Source organism: Solea solea, chromosome 9, assembly GCF_958295425.1.
Source record: "Solea solea chromosome 9, fSolSol10.1, whole genome shotgun sequence".
Taxonomy (NCBI): domain Eukaryota; kingdom Metazoa; phylum Chordata; class Actinopteri; order Pleuronectiformes; family Soleidae; genus Solea; species Solea solea.
The window spans coordinates 6,706,509-6,724,007 of NC_081142.1; the positions used below are offsets into that span (position 1 = coordinate 6,706,509).

A 17,499-nucleotide genomic window follows, 5' to 3' on the forward strand; every position below is an offset into this window, starting at 1 on the left:
TTCCTTCTTGTGGCTGAAAGGAGGTGTTGCAACCGAGCTGAAAATAACAGTACATGGATTTGTGTGCTGTACTAAGATAACAGCTCACCATCCCAGTTATTAGATTGTTCTCACACCACATTCACTCAGAAAGAGTACGTGAGACACAGATTCACACAATTAATCCTCTGCAACACACACAATGGGACACAAAAAGCAGACATTTGTTTGGAGTGCACTTGACGTCGCAAGGGCTTCATCGTCACTAAAAGGTGTCATTATTCTCACCTGCATTCATAAAAAGGGAAAATAAGAGGAACTCCTAAAATAACAGGCTGACAATTTGCAGGGGAAGTTCCGTTTGAAAAAGCAGAAAATACCAGATTCCACCAAGTCTTTGTTCTTATGCTTCCTTTATAATACTCTTGATCGTGATCTTAATATTTTTTCAAAGCCTCCTCCTCCTCCTCCACACTACTGGAGGTGTAGTTCTGGTACAGGAATAGTGCAGGTAAAGAAGGCATCTGAAAAAGAAATGCCTAGCTTTGATTGAAATCTGGTGCAAACTGCTGCACCGAAATAATAGGATTAAAACAACCAGATTAGAATTCAAGAAGCTTTTTATTCAATTCTCTTGAACTGGAATGACTCATGTGCATGTAGATTTTGAATCTACTGTTAGACAGTTAAATGGTCATGGTAAACAAAGATATATATGGCACTGATGGAAGAGAGGCGGTGAACCATCTCAGATGCTGCAGGCCTGTAGCTTCTTGTCAGCCAACTTAAGAGACACCCAGGTGTTGAGCATTGAAGCCCTCAGTTTGCACCACACCAGGTGATTGGTCAGGCCAAAGATCTGCGCAGCAAACTGAGCAGCGCCCTCAGGGGACAGGATTGTGGAACACCCGAGACCTGCGGGATAACACAAAAGGAAGCCTCAATTACATTTAGTGCGTTTAAAACACAAATTTGTCCACCTGAAAATGTACTTTAATGTGGTTGGGAGTCAAAACACTATTGTGGGTATACACTCAAAAAGGCTCATGTGCTCTGCACACAAGTTATAGTTCCAACTCTCCTTCCATCTGTGCATGGGACCGTACGGTTTGATGAATTAACTCAATGTGGAGGATAAAGCGGTGGAATCATGGAGCACAGAATACAGTGGGAGACTTGCTTACCACTTGGCAGGCGCAGAGATGACCAGACATCATGTGCACCCCAGTCAGGAGTGACAGGAGGGCAGTTGATGACAGGATAAGCCGTGTTTCCTGACATCACCGGACCGAGGCCGTTACTTCTGCCAGCCACAGCCACAAACACAGTCGGTACACCGTCACCTTGGGCATGAGGAAAAAATGTTATCACGTATTCGATAACAAAACTCCACTCGTACAGAAAATAATTCAAGCACACACACACACACACACACCTTCATATTCTGCTTTGATACGGAGTGTCTCATCTGGACCTTTGTGTGCCGAGGTGACCCTGAGGATGCAGGGGATTCCATAGGAGGAACAGGCCTTCTTGATTTTGTCACAGTGAGCCATGTCCGAGGTGGAGCCCATCAGAACCACCACTCTCCCACCGGCCTGAGGCTCCAGCAGCAGCTGGAGGTCACAACACAGCAGCAGCACTCTTTAACACAACGCAGGACCGACCGACCATCTGTCCCCTTAAAGACAGACCTTTTACGGAGCAGTGGCTGCATGTGAAAAACTACTGGGTTATGATAATGATGCTAAATCATCATGCAGACCTTTGAGTTTTCTGTTAAAACTCAATGTTTTGAATAGGTTACAAACAAAAACCTTTAGAGGTCCAGCTACAGTGCAGATATAAATCTTTAGTAAAGGCCTAGAAAATTCTGCAATCTCTGATGACACATCTGTGAATCACAATCCAGCCTTTGGGAATGACTGCATTAGATGAAGCTCGAGTAGATAGGAGTAAAGGTGCATTGACATTTATTTAATTAAATAAATAAGTTGATTATTTTCTTGATATTCAATTACTCCTTTGGTGATGTTACGACACACCAGAAATTATTCACATTTAATAAGCTAAACAAAACAAAACTGGGAACCTAATTATTTGTGACCAAATTATCACTTCAGCCCTATTTGGAGTTAATGAAAAATTATTTCATACAATAAGCAACCCAGCATCAGCACTACTACAGTTCTCAAGTCTAATTCAATCATTTAAGAAATAGAGTTATACAAGTAAAAAAAAACAACAACAAAGGCTTTTGTGGACACAGTTGAGTGAAAGCAAACAAAAGTTAAAAGCACACAAGGTTGAGTGTACCTTGACCCTTTCAGAGACCCACTCAAAGTTCCTCTTCACCACCTGCATGGCCTCAGGAGTAACTTCTTTTAGGTCTCTGTAAACCTAGAAAAGAAGTGAAATCAGAGGCTTGTCCGATGTTTGTCACATTTCCATAAGTGTCTAAATCAAAACTGTGAGCTTTAAATAATAATAATAATAATAATAATAATAATAATAATAAAATAATAAGTCCTAACCTGCTTATCTTTTTGCTGGCTTCGATCTCCAGCTGGCCACAGTCTCCATGAGTCATTATCAATCACATCAGCGAGGACAATCTCCTGAGTTTTGACATTCACGCCAAACTCGATCTGAAAGAAATGAACTTCATCATTAACTTGTGCAGAAGCACCAGATGAAACGTGGTCCTGCTGGAATAGTTATCGACCAGCAGAGGGCAGTCCTGCTGCACATACCTTCATATCCACCAGAGTGCAGTTCTGAGTGGCCCAGGCCTTCTCCAGAATCTCAAAGATGGCCACAGTGCTGCGATTCATGATGTCCACCTCACACTGACCGATGGTGAGCCCAGCTAGACAGAACTTGGTCTCCAACAGCTGCTCTTCTGACCACTGAGGATCATTGTTGGCATCATCCTGTGTCAAAGAGTAAAATTTTTCATCATTTCATTAACTTCGTCAGAGATCTTAAAAAAGACTGACAACAGAAAACAGATGGGGGAATTCAGGGTCAGACTCACTTTAAAGAACATCTCCATCTTTAGTGGAGAGAAGCGATAGCCTTCTTTGACTCCTGGGTTCCTCTTGAGGAAGGATCCGGTCGCCACTCTCCGACAAACCCACTCGATGGGAATCATTTCACAGTGGGCAGCGATGAATGCTGTGTCCGACTGCTGCTTCACAAAGGCAGTCTTGATACCTGGAAATTTGGTATTTTTTTAATTTATTATTTTTAAAAAGAGCTGCTAGACACTCCAAAGGAAGGCTACAAAAGCAAAACCTCTCCAGTTAATAAAGTTTTAACTTCATGCTTATGTCTACATTTTATAAATCTTCAATTCAGCACAGATTGGCTTTAACTGAACACATGTAAGGGCTACATGGGGGGGGAGTATGGTTGGTCATGAATTAGATACACACCAGTCTCTCAAGTCACAAGACGGCAATTTCCACAACCGAGACACACGAGACTCACGAGCGGCACATGGGTCACAGTTAGCCAATTACTTTTAAATTAAAGTAAGGTGGAAAGTCATTTACACGTGTTTAACGTTGCCAACATCTTTGCATCTGAGTCAAGAAACAATCATGTGTTCTCTGCAAAGGAAACGCGGGGGAATGAAGTGAAGTTGCCAACTAATGCAATTAAGTGTTTCTATTTTAATAGCATAAATAATTCACTGCTTCCAGCTTAAAAAGTAAATATTTGCTAGTTATCGGCTTCAATGAAAGACAGTTTTTTGGACATTTCAATGGAGAAACCAATAACCAAGTGATTTAATGAAGGCATTAAAACCAAAAAATGCTTCAAAATGCTTTAACTGGTGGAGCTCTGGTTCCCAATAAAAGGAAAAGGTCAAAGTTTGTCTTTCTTCCTGAACACCAGTCACCTCACTGACCTCTCTGAGGTCCAACTGGTGATGATCAGGAGCTCTTGAAATAGTGTTGAATTGATTATTTTAAGTTAGTGTTTAAAACTTTAAAGTTAACAGCAATGACATTTAATCTGACAAAATCAAAGCATACTAATCTACAAGTGGCAAAGTTGCCTCAGGGTGAGGATGACACAACGGCCCCCGCCTGCACAAGATTAACAAAATGGCAGCCTATGTTTTCAGTGACAGTGCTTCTTATACTGTGTCATCCATCTAATGTATTCATAAACCATTCTTTATTTTAATTAATCCAATACATTATTACTGACGCAGGATCTGTGAAGTTTCCAGATTCATTTATTAAAATCATCAAACCCCCCCCCATAAAACTATAAAAATGTTCACACTGAAGGACTGAAATCACAGAAAACTATTAGAAAGATGTTTGTACTTGGATGTGGGTCAATCAATGAAAAAGTTGGCAAATCATTTATTAATCGATTAATATTTGATTAATCGATTAACTGTTGCAGCTCTACGAATACACTCTTTTGTTTGATGCAATCTGAGAGCTCATCAATTAGTCTATACTCACACAATTTATAGTCAAATTATTCCAAAGAGAAGTTCATGAGGGGGACCCGGGAATGTGTGTTGACAACTTGAACAGTGACTTTACCAGATTCCTGCAGCAGCTTGAACACGCAGCTCGTGGTTTTGTTGGCGATGGCAGCCTTGCCCTCCATTTGGTCTTTCCTCACCGCGTTGCCAGCGGTGATCTGGTCTTTGGACTGGACCAGAACCAGTCCGGGCTGGTCCGCCAGCTCAAAGATCTGCTTCGTCTTGCCCTCATTCAGCTTCTGGCCCATCTTCAGTTCTACATATATATAGAACAAAAAGAACACGCACGATGAGGAAACAGCGACACACATTCGACTAAAGCTTCCCAGTTGAGTTGAGTGTTTGTGTATTTTTTACCTGCGGTGGAGTCCATGATGGCGGTGTTCTGTAGAAAGCGACTTTCCTGAAAGACGAAACACAAGTGCACGAGAAAGACACTCGACTTGAGAAAGTGTGAGAGGCTGCGAACAGGCTGAGGACAGACGAGTCACTCTTACGTGCTTTCACAGCCAATGACATCCCTCAACTGACTCAGACAACCAATCAAAACAGCGCATTTCTCACCACGTGGTTGGCAGGACGCCCCATCATGGGATAACGAGAAGAAGAATGTTTTTTGTTTGGAGTTGCAACCACGACTTATCTCATGTACTTTTCTCTCAAGAAGATCAGTTGAACAGAAACAAAGGAACAATCTGGCCCTTTTGACCGAATCGATAACTGTTGATCAGTACAGCGTGTTTAACATCTTCATCGCCAAATACCGCGTGCGTGTTAAAATGTTTAATTAAACCCACATGTATTACTTTTTACTAACAGCTATCTATGGTAGCAGCTCATGTAGTGTCGTAAATCACTTTTTATTTGAACTAAGTTGATTTCCGTGGGTTCTATTTCTTTTTTTTTTTCTTTTCACGAGCCACGCTGTTGCGTATATTTGCACGTGTTCGATAACTACTGTCAGTTCTCGTCCGGACACGCACGCGCCTTTAGTTTAGACACGAGACTGTCCCTTGGTGTTGTTGACTCAGGACACAGAGACAGACACACGCAGCGGGGATGGAGTTTGAAGAGAACGGTATCGGAGAGGAATGCGGGGTTTTCGGATGCGTGGCCGCCGGAGAGTGGCCCACGCAGCTGGAGGTGGCTCAGGTCTTAACACTGGGGCTGGTCGCGTTACAGCACAGGTAAGTTCAGGAAAAGGTGCTTGATTTATTTTATTCACTTTATCGCCGTGGTGATACACGCGCTGTTTGAATAGTTTTAACAGTTGTCTCTTGTGTTTTAAGTTCTTAAACTGAAATTTAACATGTGACTCGAAAGTCACTAAAAGTTTTGGTCAGACCCCCCCCCCCCCCCCATGTGACAACACGAAAAATGACTGTTTTCAAAGTGTTAAAGCAGTTATAGGTTGATTTATCAGCTTAATGGCACTTTTTTTTGCAGCATCATGCTTTAAAAAAAAAAAAAATAAAAAAAAAAAAATAATAATAAGTTGTTGTCTTATCTGTCACACAAGGAAAGTAGTTATTACCTGTGCCTCTGGGGATGGGTTAGAGGAGGCCATTGAACGAACTGAATTGATCTTTATTATTGGGATGTGATCTTGCTCCTCTTTAAACAGGATCTCCTCATTATCAGCAAAATCAGAGCCTGAGTCCAGTTTTTTCACTGGAATCTGGAGTTTTGGGTCTGGAAGAAAAATGCAGGCTTAACATCAGGTTTTCTGTCTTGCATGATGACCTGAATGACTCCGTCATTCCTTATGCTTTTTGTTAGTAATAACAAACATGTCTTTATCCATAATGTCATTATGAGGCTTGGTGACAAATCATGGGACTGAGCAAGAAATCACTAAAGGCCACCAGTCAATTGTGGACATCATGTGACATGCAAAGTGATAAGTGATAAGAGGAAGGGGCACATTTCAAACCTTGATCCACAGCTTTCCTCTTCAGTCCTCTTTTTGCTGAATATGTGTCCAATTTTTCCAACCTAGATTCGAACAAACCTGCAAACAAACAATGTCACACAGTCACAAAAGAGCCATTTACTAAACACACGCTATTTAAATGGAATTTAAATTGGACCGACAGTTTTAGTTTTGGAAAAATATTATAAAACACTGAGCACAATTAATTAAATGATTTTTATTGATGCAGACATTTATCGGCTGTAGATATGACGTTGGTCAATATTCACCTCATTTACATTGTCATCACCCTATTGACAATCAAAGGACATCCACTGATGCAGACACTGATAATAATCTGGGTTGTGCTGTCCGAGTTTTTCTAAGTTCTTCTAATTGAATAGGATTCTATGGTACAAGAAGTGGCTGACAATGAAAACCGCAAAACAAGTTGTTTTTGTTTGCTTTGTATGAATCTTGTCTGCTGGTTTCATGCATGACACTAAACATGAATAAATAATGATCCAGGACTCACTCTTGAATCTGTGCCGCTGATCTGAGGGACGCTCCTGAACTGTGTGCCTCCTCTGTTCTTCAGTACTTGGTGTAACATCGAGGCTTACAGATGAGACGGAATCAGAACTGCACGTTCTCTCCTCCAGCGCTCCCACCATTTTGGGATCTGTGTTTTCACTTATCAAATAGATAGCTACGTGATCTCTCTCCTCCGAGCCGTCCATCCTAAGACGTTCTCCTGAAACCTCTTGATGGTCTACAGTTCTTGTGACGTGTGGCGAGCCGTTAGATGTGCGATTCATAATGCTGTCCACCTCGTCGTAGAACTTCATAAGACGTCTTGCTTCATCAGTCTTACCCCTCTGGAGAGAACGGTAAAGATACTTGAGGTTTTTGTACTTGGTATGGCACTGTTTCCAGTCGCGCTCGATGCCTTGCTGCAATAACCTGTTGGAGATCTGAACAAAGATGTCCCTTTTTCTGGTCGAGCTCTCCAGCTGCCTGCACACACGCTCATCAGACCAGACTTGAATCAGGGCTCGCACCTCCAGGTCACTCCAATTCCGACCGGTGTCCGACACCGTGACCACATGGATCTGGTCAGAGCAGGACGGATCTGTTAAATGGACATCTAGAGAAAATAGATTCAGAAAATAAACGATTAAACGCAGTATATAGTAAATGGACATGGTGATTTGATGATAATTACCTCTCCATTTTGCTTCCATGTCTCTGTCCATATCATAATCATCACTGTTGTCATCTGGAAATTAAGTACAAAAAAAAGTGCTTTTCTTTTTAGTCTTGAATACCACACTGCTGTATGCGTCGCACACCGAGTACATACCATCATCAATTTCTATAACAACCTCACTTTCTGAGGATGTCGTCTGTACTGTGTGGCCTGCAGATATGTGTAGCTTCCCCACTGCTATTTCTCCGTCATACAGCCTCTTCTGCATTTCCATGGTACCATTTTCCAGGCCACGGTCCAGCAGAATGGCTTCCACCTCATCGAAGAACTTCATGTACTTCCCCGGGCCTCCTGTAGCACCACCACCAGCAGCATGGGCACTTTTAGCAGTCTTGTAATCGTATTTCAAGTTCTTGTATTTAGTTCGACACTGTTTCCAGTTTCGTACCACCCCAAACTTCCTTTGCATTTGACGGGCCATCTCTTGGAAGATAGACTTGTTGCGTAGCGTGCATTTCAAGCGCTCTCGAACGTGCCGATCTGCCCATACACAAAGCAGTGCTCGCACCTCATCGTCTGTCCAGTGACGGCCTCCCTCTTCAGCCACACTTGGAGTGTAAGGAGGAGCTCGATGGATTCGACTTTTAATTCCTGCATACACAGCATTATTATTTTCTTTTTTTAAACATTTATTTCAGAAAACATGTCATAGTTTTTAGAGCAAGCAAAAGTAATTAGGTTTTGGTTCAGTTTCAAAGTCAAAAACTAGTTCCAATTAAATGCTTTTCTATTCTTCTGATATTAGTTTTAGTTCAAATACCAAATTGTGCTGAAGTGAAGATCATAAGAGCTTGAGTTTGGTGGTGAAACCTACATTTACCTTCCTGTATTTGGATAGTGCCTGAGGAAGAGTAGATTCCTCTTTGATTAACCACATCCTCCACATCTTCCTCCCAACCCTCCACCGATCTTCCATCCACTCCTGGGCTGTAGTTTGCTGAAGTGCCTGCTGCTGCGTCAGGCCTTCTGCCCTGAAGTCCCAGACTCCTGCACTTGGCCTGACACTCCCACCAGCTCCGCACAACACTGAGCCTCCTCAGACGCTCTGAGATCAACTCAAATGTGGTTCTGCTCTCAGTTACATGCTGAGCTCCCACCTCGTCCCATACTGACATGAGAGCCGGCACCTCAGCCTCCCCCCACTGCCTCTCTACCGAGCCTTTCTCCTCCACCACCTCCATATCACCTCCTCTTTGTCCTTCTGCTCCTCTCTCCATGTTTGAGCTGACCTGGAAACGTTTCCTTTTCCCCAGCCTGTCTGTCTCTGCTGCTCGGTTCCCTAGGCAACCAGGCGGTTAAGCCTGAAAGCAACGCCTCCATGCAGAAAAGCAGCCTCACCACTGGCTTAAGCTGTGTGCTGAGGGGGTGGGACCAACTGTAATCTGAGAAGCAGCTTGGTAAATAGGCTGAAACTGCAGCAAGACGACTCTTGCTGTATGGCTTCTCCTCAGCATAGAGGCAAATATTCTTGTTTTCCTCTGTCCTGCTGTAATTTTCTGTTTCACTTATTCCAGTCTGGTCTTCTTATTGTTTTTAATAATCTATTTACCCATGTTTATGCTTAGACTTTGAATCTAAATCTCACCAATTTACATTGTTTCACTGTTAAAACATACATTGTGATTGTGATTGTGTCTACTCAGGGGTCAGGAAAGTGCTGGGATTGTCACAAGTAATGGAGCCAGTCCACCTACATACACAACCCTCAAGGTAAAAAAAAAAGAAGAAAAAGAGCTCCCTCAATATTTACATTGAACTAAGTAATTATACAGAAAACAAAATGATTCTACACTGCACTGAGAATTCTTCTAGTTGTTAGGACCTTGTTGTTCAAAGTGGTTTTCCACTTTCTAACATGCTGCTTGTTACTGTGTAGACTGTGCAAGTGAAAACATGTCTCAGGGATTCTTCTTCTTCTTTCCCCCCCCATCTTCTTTTTAAAGGGAATGGGATTAGTGAGCACAGCTTTCTCGCCTGAGGCTCTTCTGAATCTGCGCTATGATAACCTTGGCATTTGTCACACACGTTATTCAACCAGTGGAATCTCAGAACTTCAGAACTGCCAGCCCTTTGTGGTGGATACACTGCACGGCAGGATTGCTGTAGCGCACAATGGAGAGCTAGTTAATGCACATGCCTTGAGGAAAAAGGTAACCGGTTTAAATAATGAACCATGTAAACAGCATGCATGCAATTTCAGTGAATCATGCTCCTGTGTGTAATTTAGTGCTTTTAACATTGGGAAATATTTACCAGCTGAAATGAAACTTGTGGGTGTCATGAATGTGCCTTGCAGGTGATGCGCCATGGCGTGGGTCTCTCCACCAGCTCAGACAGTGAACTCATCACCCAACTGCTGGCGTTCACTCCACCTATGGAGGAGCTGGATGCACCAGACTGGGTTGCCAGGTTAGTTCCATGTTACAGTGCTTTGTAATATGTTAACCATTTCCCACACGGCATCTTCAAAGCTGCTTTTATATGTGTTGCAGAATCAAAAACCTAATGATGGAGACTCCAACATCCTACTCGCTTTTGATAATGCACAAAGATGTTATCTACGCGGTGCGCGACCCTTATGGAAATCGACCCCTCTGCATTGGACGAATTGTTCCCATCTCAAAGTTGCACAGTCCAGGTATTTTTTCTTCTTTCACACATGTCAAGTTACATGAAGGACACAGTGTGAACACATGCTTGCCCTTAAAGAAGAAGTGGCCTCAGAGGTTATCAGAGCTCCAGCAGGATGGCCTTAGATTTCATACAAGGTCAGAGGTGTAAGCTGATGGATGATTAACTTGTCTTTGTTCCTGTGGTCAGGCACTGGAGAGGGCGACACTGAGGGTTGGGTGGTGTCATCAGAGTCCTGCAGTTTTCAGTCCATTGGTGCCAAGTATGCTTAACGACCATCATAATATCCTCTGATTGCAGTCGCAGTACTGTGGGTAACGATCGTTTTCATGTCTGCACTTGTTCCCAGGTATTACAGAGAGGTCTTACCAGGGGAGATAGTCCAGATATCCAATCATGGAGTCAAGTCTCTGACCGTTGTGCCTCGTCCTGAGGGAGACCTCCCTGCCTTCTGCATATTTGAATATGTTTACTTTGCCAGGCCAGATTCAGTTTTTGAAGGTTGTTTGTTTTTGTTGAAAGTTCAACATATATAAAGTGAAATTGTGCTCTGCCGCATGATCAGGATTTTATATCTTTGTGCTACAGGACAGATGGTGTACACCGTCAGGCAGCGCTGTGGTCGGAGGTTAGCCATCGAGGCTCCAACAGATGCAGACGTAGTTAGCACTGTGCCTGAGTCTGCAACTCCTGCTGCTCTGGGCTACGCTCAGCAGGTCTGTCCACAGCCTGTCTTGTTCTCGCACCTTTCCTACGACGGGCTTTTGTCCTCATAAGCTTTTTCTCTCCATTGTCTTTCTCGTCACAGTCTGGGCTGCCATACATCGAAGTACTGTGTAAAAACCGCTACGTTGGAAGAACATTTATTCAACCAAACACCCGTTTGAGGCAGCTTGGTGTTGCCAAGAAGTTTGGGGCACTGACCGACAACTTTGCTGGGAAACGAGTGGTGCTAGTTGACGACTCCATTGTCAGAGGAAACACCATCTCACCCATTATAAAACTGCTCAAGGAAGCTGGTGCAACCGAGGTTTGTTGACTAAGCGTGTTTCATACCTCTTGTATACTGTACAGGGCTCGACGTAATGGACAAAAAAATGGAAGTACATTTTGGCTGGCACATTTCACATTTCACATTTGAAATTATTTATCTGTGCTGTAACAGATGTGCTTTTATCATTTAAGAGTCGGATCAGCTGAAAATATTTAAAATGATTTGTTCTATTTATAGCTGAACATTCTAAATAACTCAAAACTATTACAGACTGAACAATCATCACTCTGAGACAATCAGGCCTTGTTCTCTGTGGATGGTACAGTGATCACAAAGAGCCATTTTAAACCCATGAACACAAATAGAGTGATATTTATTTGTAAATACTGACCTGTATTCAATCCCCGACAGGTACATATCAGAGTTGCCTCTCCACCCATCAGGTACCCCTGTTACATGGGCATCAACATTCCAACCAAGGAAGAGCTGATTGCAAATAAGCCAGAGTTTAAGGACATTGCAGGATACATTGGTAAATGCTAAACTCACTTGTACATTTGTCAGATGTACATATCTTGCACTCGATTTGAATCATTCTTTTGGCCAAACTAACATATTAGTGCAAAAAATAAATGACAAGCATCCATCTCCATTAACATTTCTCTATTGTTTTGCATAGGTGCAGACAGTGTTGAGTATCTGACCGTGGAGGGCCTGGTGTCAGCAGTCCAGGAGGGAATTGCCTCCCAACAGGAGAAGGAAAAGATGATTAGCTCCACTAACAAGTCCAGCAGGAGAGTGGGCCACTGCACTGCCTGCCTGACTGGGAAATATCCAGTGGAGCTGGAGTGGTAACTGCTGGAATCAAAACCAAGGTTATAGCAGAACTGTGGATTAACCTCAGGTGCCCATGCATTAATGAAATGTTCTTTATAGACTGGATAAGAAATAGTGTGGAATTTCAATATATTGTAATGAACAAAGTTTTTCCCTGCTTAGGCCCTTGGTCAGCAGTTTAATTTCTAGCTCTTGATGACCACCGGTGGTTGCAGCTTCACTTTACTGTAGTGACACCCAGATGACACTAAAAAGTGCACATCTGACCAAACTCTGATGCTGTTGGGGTCCCCCCCCCCCACATTGACCATTATGTTAATGTATATGAGAAAACTACTTTCTTGTATTTTCACATTCCTCGTCTTAGCAAACATAAGCATTTGGTATAACCGGCCATGTCGGAAATACAAAGGTCGAGTGACTAAACCATGAGTGTCTTTCATTTCTACATTCATCTGCCTTTACTGAAAATTAACCATGTAACTTTTTTGTTATGAGTCTTGACTGTTGCACACTTGTTTACTTTAAACATTACCTTGAATTAAAATGGAAAAGTAAATTAATAAACAGAATAACTGCAATAAGAAGGTACAGTGTTTATTTTCTTCAACATTTACACTCTGAAGAACAACTTTTATTTTAATGAACAGATAACAAATTATGCAGTTTCTAACTCAACAAGCCTAAAATTGCGCTACAGTTTAAAAGGTAAGACCCATGTCACTCAAAACATTCTCATGAAAAATAAACAATATGATTTCCTGAGCTCAGACTGCACAACACTTTCCACTGCTGAACTAATGTAATTAACTAAATTGGTTCCACTCTGCGAATTAATGGAGAATCTCAAATCATCACATATTCACCACTTTTTTTTCTGGGAGGAAGACATGAGGGTGATTAGGAGAAGACAGACATCTGGGGAAAACAAATACAAAAGTAAGAAATTGACAAAATTACCTAATAGCCATTTTTTAATGCTGCTCTCAAGTGAGCATCGTATTACAAATAAGTTAGTAGTAGTAATTAATAGAACAGCAGTAATTACAAGTTATGAATGAAAATGTTACACAGGAGGCTAACCTAGACCAGAGAACTGAGGTGCAGCTGTAGGCCCCATCATCCTGGCATAAGCTGAGGGCTGTTGACTGTTGAATTTGTTAAACATGCTGCGTTTACTAAAGCTGTGGTACAGGTCATCATGAGACCTCAGCAGTTCATTCCTATAGCGTTTGGAACCTGGCGAGGATTTACAGCACTCTGACCTGGAGCGTTTGGACAGAGGATGGTCGTCACAGCCTGAATTCCTGTGTCGTTTCCTCAAAATGGAGCGGTGAGGTGACAAAGCCAGAGCTGCCAAAGCTGACGAAGAGCAACCGCTGCCGACCTCGGGGGGTCTTACACAGACACGACAAGGAAAACCATTAAAGGGAGAAGATTTGCTCTGGCAAACAAACTTGTGGTAGAGTTTGACGATTTCCTCGTCAAGCTTCTTTGGTGAGTGGGAGACGTGGTTAGAGGGCAGAGAGGAGTCAAAGGAAAGGTGCCGCTGGAGCCGGGGACGACCTGCTGTGGCTGGCATGAGTGACTGCAGCTGTGATGGGCGGGCGAGATGGGTGTTTTGAAGGTGATGCATCCTAAGCAGCTTTTGTGGAGGGGAAGATAGAGACGTAGACACTGATCGGGGTCTTGGAGACTCTCTGGAGAAGCTCTCCACATAATCTTTGGGGCTTCTGGAAAAAGCATGAGGTGATTTACTGAGGCTGTGCATCATCCTCATTTTTAAGGGACTTTGCCTAACTGGGGAGCTGTAGACATCAGGTCTGTCTTGAAAAGGCGTGTCTTCTGGTGCATACATGGAACAATCAGTAGCCTGCTCTGGATATCCAGAGAGAGAAAGCCTTTTAGACCGAAGAGACTGGTCTGAGGAAGTTTTTGCAGTTGGATAACAAGGCTGTGAAGGAGCAGCAGCATAAGTACAAGACTGTTCTCCCAGGTGAGATAATTCAGACACAGTGAATGTCTGATTCAGTGAGACCTCTTTTGGTTTAGAGGTCTTTAACTGTCCAGACAGATCCATTGCAAACATTTGCTGGTGCTGTTGTCTCCTCGGCGAGTCTCTCTTCCTTTCAGGACATGGCTGCTCTGCTTGCAAAGCCTGCAAATTGGTCGACAACTGGAAAGGAGAGCGAGAGACAGATTCAATCCCAATGAACCGCCTTTTCTCTGGGCTTTTACCCCCAAACAGCATCTTGCTGCTCCTCATTTTTAGCTCGCTGCTGGTGTGCTTCAGTGTGACAGAAGTGTTGTTGATATTGCTTTTGTTTGCCTGCTTCTGCCATCTGTGGTACCTCCTCAGCACTGAGCCAGAAGCCTCTGACACATTTTGTCGATGCCCGTCCCTTTCTATTCGACTAATCATGCTGGGGTAGAGCTCCACAAAAGAGCTGCCCTGATTTCTCAGACTCCGTTCCAGTTCCTGGTCTAGGTCCTCAGGCTGAAGCTCCGTCTCAGAAATGTTTTGCTTGCTCTCATCCGATGAGCTCCCAGTCAGCTGAGTCATGTCACTTTTGGAAATCTCTGCAGGAATCAAAAGAGGAAAAGAAATGTTACCTACATTGATCTTGTGACCACATATAAAACTTGCCTATAGCTATTTTTCTCACCATCATCATCATCATCACCAACATATTGGCTTGTTGATACACCAGCCTCATGGACTTCATCATCTTGACCTGCTGTGGCTGGCTTGGGTGACTGCAGCTGTGATGGGCGGGGGAGATAGGTGTTTTGAAGGTGACACATCCTAAGTAACTTTTGTGGAGGGGAAGATAGAGAAGTAGACACTGATCGGGGCCTTGGAGACTCTCTGGAGAAGCTTTCCACATAATCTTTGGGGCTTCTGGAAAAAGCATGAGGTGATTTACTGAGGCTGTGCATCATCCTCTTTTTCAAGGGACTTTGCCTAACTGAGGAGCTGTAGATATCAGGTCTGTCTTGAAAAGGCGTGTCTTCTGGTGCATACATGGAACAATCAGTAGCCTGCTCTGGATATCCAGAGAGAGAAAGCCTTTTAGACCGAAGAGACTGGTCCGAGGAAGTTTTTGCAGTTTGATAACAAGGCTGTGAAGGAGCAGCAGCATAAGTACAAGACTGTTCTCCCAGGTGTGATAATTCAGACATAGTGAATGTCGGACATGGTTTAGAGGTCTTTAACTGTCCAGACAGATCCATTGCAACAATGTGCTGGTGCTGTTGTCTCCTCGGTGAGCCTCTCTTCCTTTCAGGACATGGCTGCTCTGCTTGCAAAGCCTGCAAATTGGTCGACAACTGGAAAGGAGAGCGAGAGGTAGATTCAATCCCAATTAACCGCCTTTTCTCTGGGCTTTTATCCCCGAGCAGCATCTTGCTGCTCCTCTTTCTTGGCTTGCTGCTGGTGTGCTTCAGTGTGACAGAGGTGTTGTTGATATTGCTTTTGTTTGCCTGCTTCCGCCATCTGTGGTACCTCCTCAGCACTGAGTCAGCAGCCTCCGACACATTTTGCCGATGCCAGGCCCTTTCTATTCGACTAATCATGCTGGGGTAGAGCTCCACAAAAGAGCTGCCCTGACTTCTCAGACTCCGTTCCAGTTCCTGGTCTAGGTCCTCTGGCTGAAGCTCCGTCTCAGAAATGTTTCGCTCACTCTCCAATGAGCTCCCAGTCAGCTGAGTCATGTCACTTTGAGAAATCCCTGCAGGAATCAAAAGAGGAAAATAAATATTACCTACATTGATCTTGTGACCACATAAAAAAACTTGGATATAGCTATTTTTCTCACCATCATCATCACCAAACGATTGGCTTGTTGATACACCAGACTCATCAACTTCATCATCTTGATATGTGAAGTCCAACTGTTGAAAGCAAATGATAAAATAAAAATAATCCTTTATTATTCTGCAGCATTACAGCAGCACAGATAAGTAAAAAAAGAGTCAAGGAAATAAACAGTAAACATGCAAACCTATATATACACAATACATAATGTTACTTAATTTAGACAAGGACAGTGCACAATAAAACATTAACCTTGTATTAAACAAGAAAAGATGCATTGTACCAGGTTATAGTAAAACAGCTGTAGTCAAAAGTACAAGCGATTGCACACATAAGATAATACACTGTTATACTGCAGATACATGGATTAAAATAGCAGGTTGAACGATCTAACAGCAGCAAATCATGTTTAATTTAGTCTACATTTTTAGATCCTTTAGTGTAATACATGTACATGTTTACCTGAGAGTTTTTTGTAAGATCCAGTGCTGAGGAGGGAGAAATGAGCAATATTATGAAATATGTGAATCTGTGATTAATTGGTAATGTACTGTTCTTACTTTAGGTGTTGTATACTTACCACTTACTGACTCAACTGTCGAATCTGCCTGGCTCTGAAAGGAAAAGTGATTAATTATAATTTCTGCTGGTTCCACAAACGGCTCTATAAACCAATTAAATGTTCTTGAATAGTGGGATGTGATTTAATAGTAAACCAAACCTTTGGTATCTGCTTGTTCATCTTTACTTTTGCGCATCTCAAGTAACGTTCAAGTGCTTCACCGTGCAAGGGAGTCGGGAAAGAGAGGATAAACAGTGAGATCAGGTTACATGACCACAACCACATAAGCAGGGATAAAATTAAATGTCAAAAATGTGACAGATGCATTGATTGTATTTACTAATAAATATGTTGATGGTGATATTCAGTTAGGATCACTACCACTGTTATGTCGTGAGTAGTATCTCTTGCACACAGTCAGTGTTATAATTGTTTTGCAGTTTACTCACTCTTGTCTTCTATGGTAGCGAGGTCCACCTCCATAACTTTGTCTTGATCTTGAATCTTCGAATACTGTTTAAAACAATCGCAGATGTTAGCACACGGTTTCTCTACGCGTAGAGTCCAACCATCAAAAAGTAAAGCTAACACTAGCTACACCACGCAAAGGTTAACATTAACGTTACTGTCATTGACATACAAACCACAACACACCTTGTCTATGATTCGATCCAGTGCTTTTTTGTAGTTGCAGCTGTTTTCGTGCAGTTTTTTCTTAAAAAACTCGTCCATATTTGGAGTTAAATGTGTTTTTGTTGCCGTGCTGGTCGGAGGTGAAAAAGTAGCACAGTAGTTGCTAAAATAACGGCGCATTCAGGTTCAAAATTCTTACATAGTGAAATGTGATTGGACAAGCGGTCAAATGAGGCGTTCTAAACTCCTCGGAATTCAGAGACACACATGAGACCCGTGAAAATACTCATATTTTTCAGTGACAGAATATATTTGAAATACAGAGTAAAATACTGTTCAACGGTAATTTTT

General features: G+C 42.6%; 3 protein-coding genes across 3 annotated transcripts; 1 reads left to right on the plus strand and 2 right to left on the minus strand.

Moving 5' to 3' along the window:
* Window positions 1-581: 581 nt before the first annotated feature.
* paics (phosphoribosylaminoimidazole carboxylase, phosphoribosylaminoimidazole succinocarboxamide synthetase) lies at window positions 582-8,912 on the minus strand. The gene is made up of 15 exons (XM_058638520.1): window positions 8,495-8,912; window positions 7,768-8,265; window positions 7,630-7,683; window positions 6,940-7,551; window positions 6,426-6,503; window positions 6,009-6,184; window positions 4,850-4,895; window positions 4,551-4,748; window positions 3,017-3,195; window positions 2,733-2,912; window positions 2,514-2,627; window positions 2,296-2,379; window positions 1,415-1,595; window positions 1,164-1,322; window positions 582-894 (listed from the first exon to the last, which is right to left on the minus strand). Exons 1-15 carry the CDS (start codon window positions 8,889-8,891, stop codon window positions 728-730), a joined length of 3,123 nt encoding a protein of 1,040 aa, XP_058494503.1. The 5' UTR covers window positions 8,892-8,912; the 3' UTR covers window positions 582-727.
* Window positions 8,913-9,110: 198 nt separating this feature from the next.
* ppat (phosphoribosyl pyrophosphate amidotransferase) lies at window positions 9,111-12,723 on the plus strand. The gene is made up of 11 exons (XM_058638829.1): window positions 9,111-9,132; window positions 9,318-9,384; window positions 9,618-9,824; window positions 9,971-10,083; window positions 10,167-10,312; window positions 10,495-10,567; window positions 10,655-10,806; window positions 10,894-11,021; window positions 11,114-11,335; window positions 11,711-11,831; window positions 11,979-12,723. Exons 3-11 carry the CDS (start codon window positions 9,621-9,623, stop codon window positions 12,152-12,154), a joined length of 1,335 nt encoding a protein of 444 aa, XP_058494812.1. The 5' UTR covers window positions 9,111-9,132; window positions 9,318-9,384; window positions 9,618-9,620; the 3' UTR covers window positions 12,155-12,723.
* On the minus strand, window positions 12,713-17,350 carry si:dkeyp-117h8.4 (uncharacterized protein LOC572032 homolog). The gene is made up of 8 exons (XM_058638828.1): window positions 17,170-17,350; window positions 16,965-17,028; window positions 16,675-16,730; window positions 16,534-16,567; window positions 16,416-16,441; window positions 15,955-16,030; window positions 14,803-15,867; window positions 12,713-14,716 (listed from the first exon to the last, which is right to left on the minus strand). The coding sequence occupies exons 1-8, from the start codon at window positions 17,326-17,328 to the stop codon at window positions 13,215-13,217; spliced, it is 2,982 nt and encodes a 993-aa protein (XP_058494811.1). The 5' UTR covers window positions 17,329-17,350; the 3' UTR covers window positions 12,713-13,214.
* Window positions 17,351-17,499: the final 149 nt, after the last annotated feature.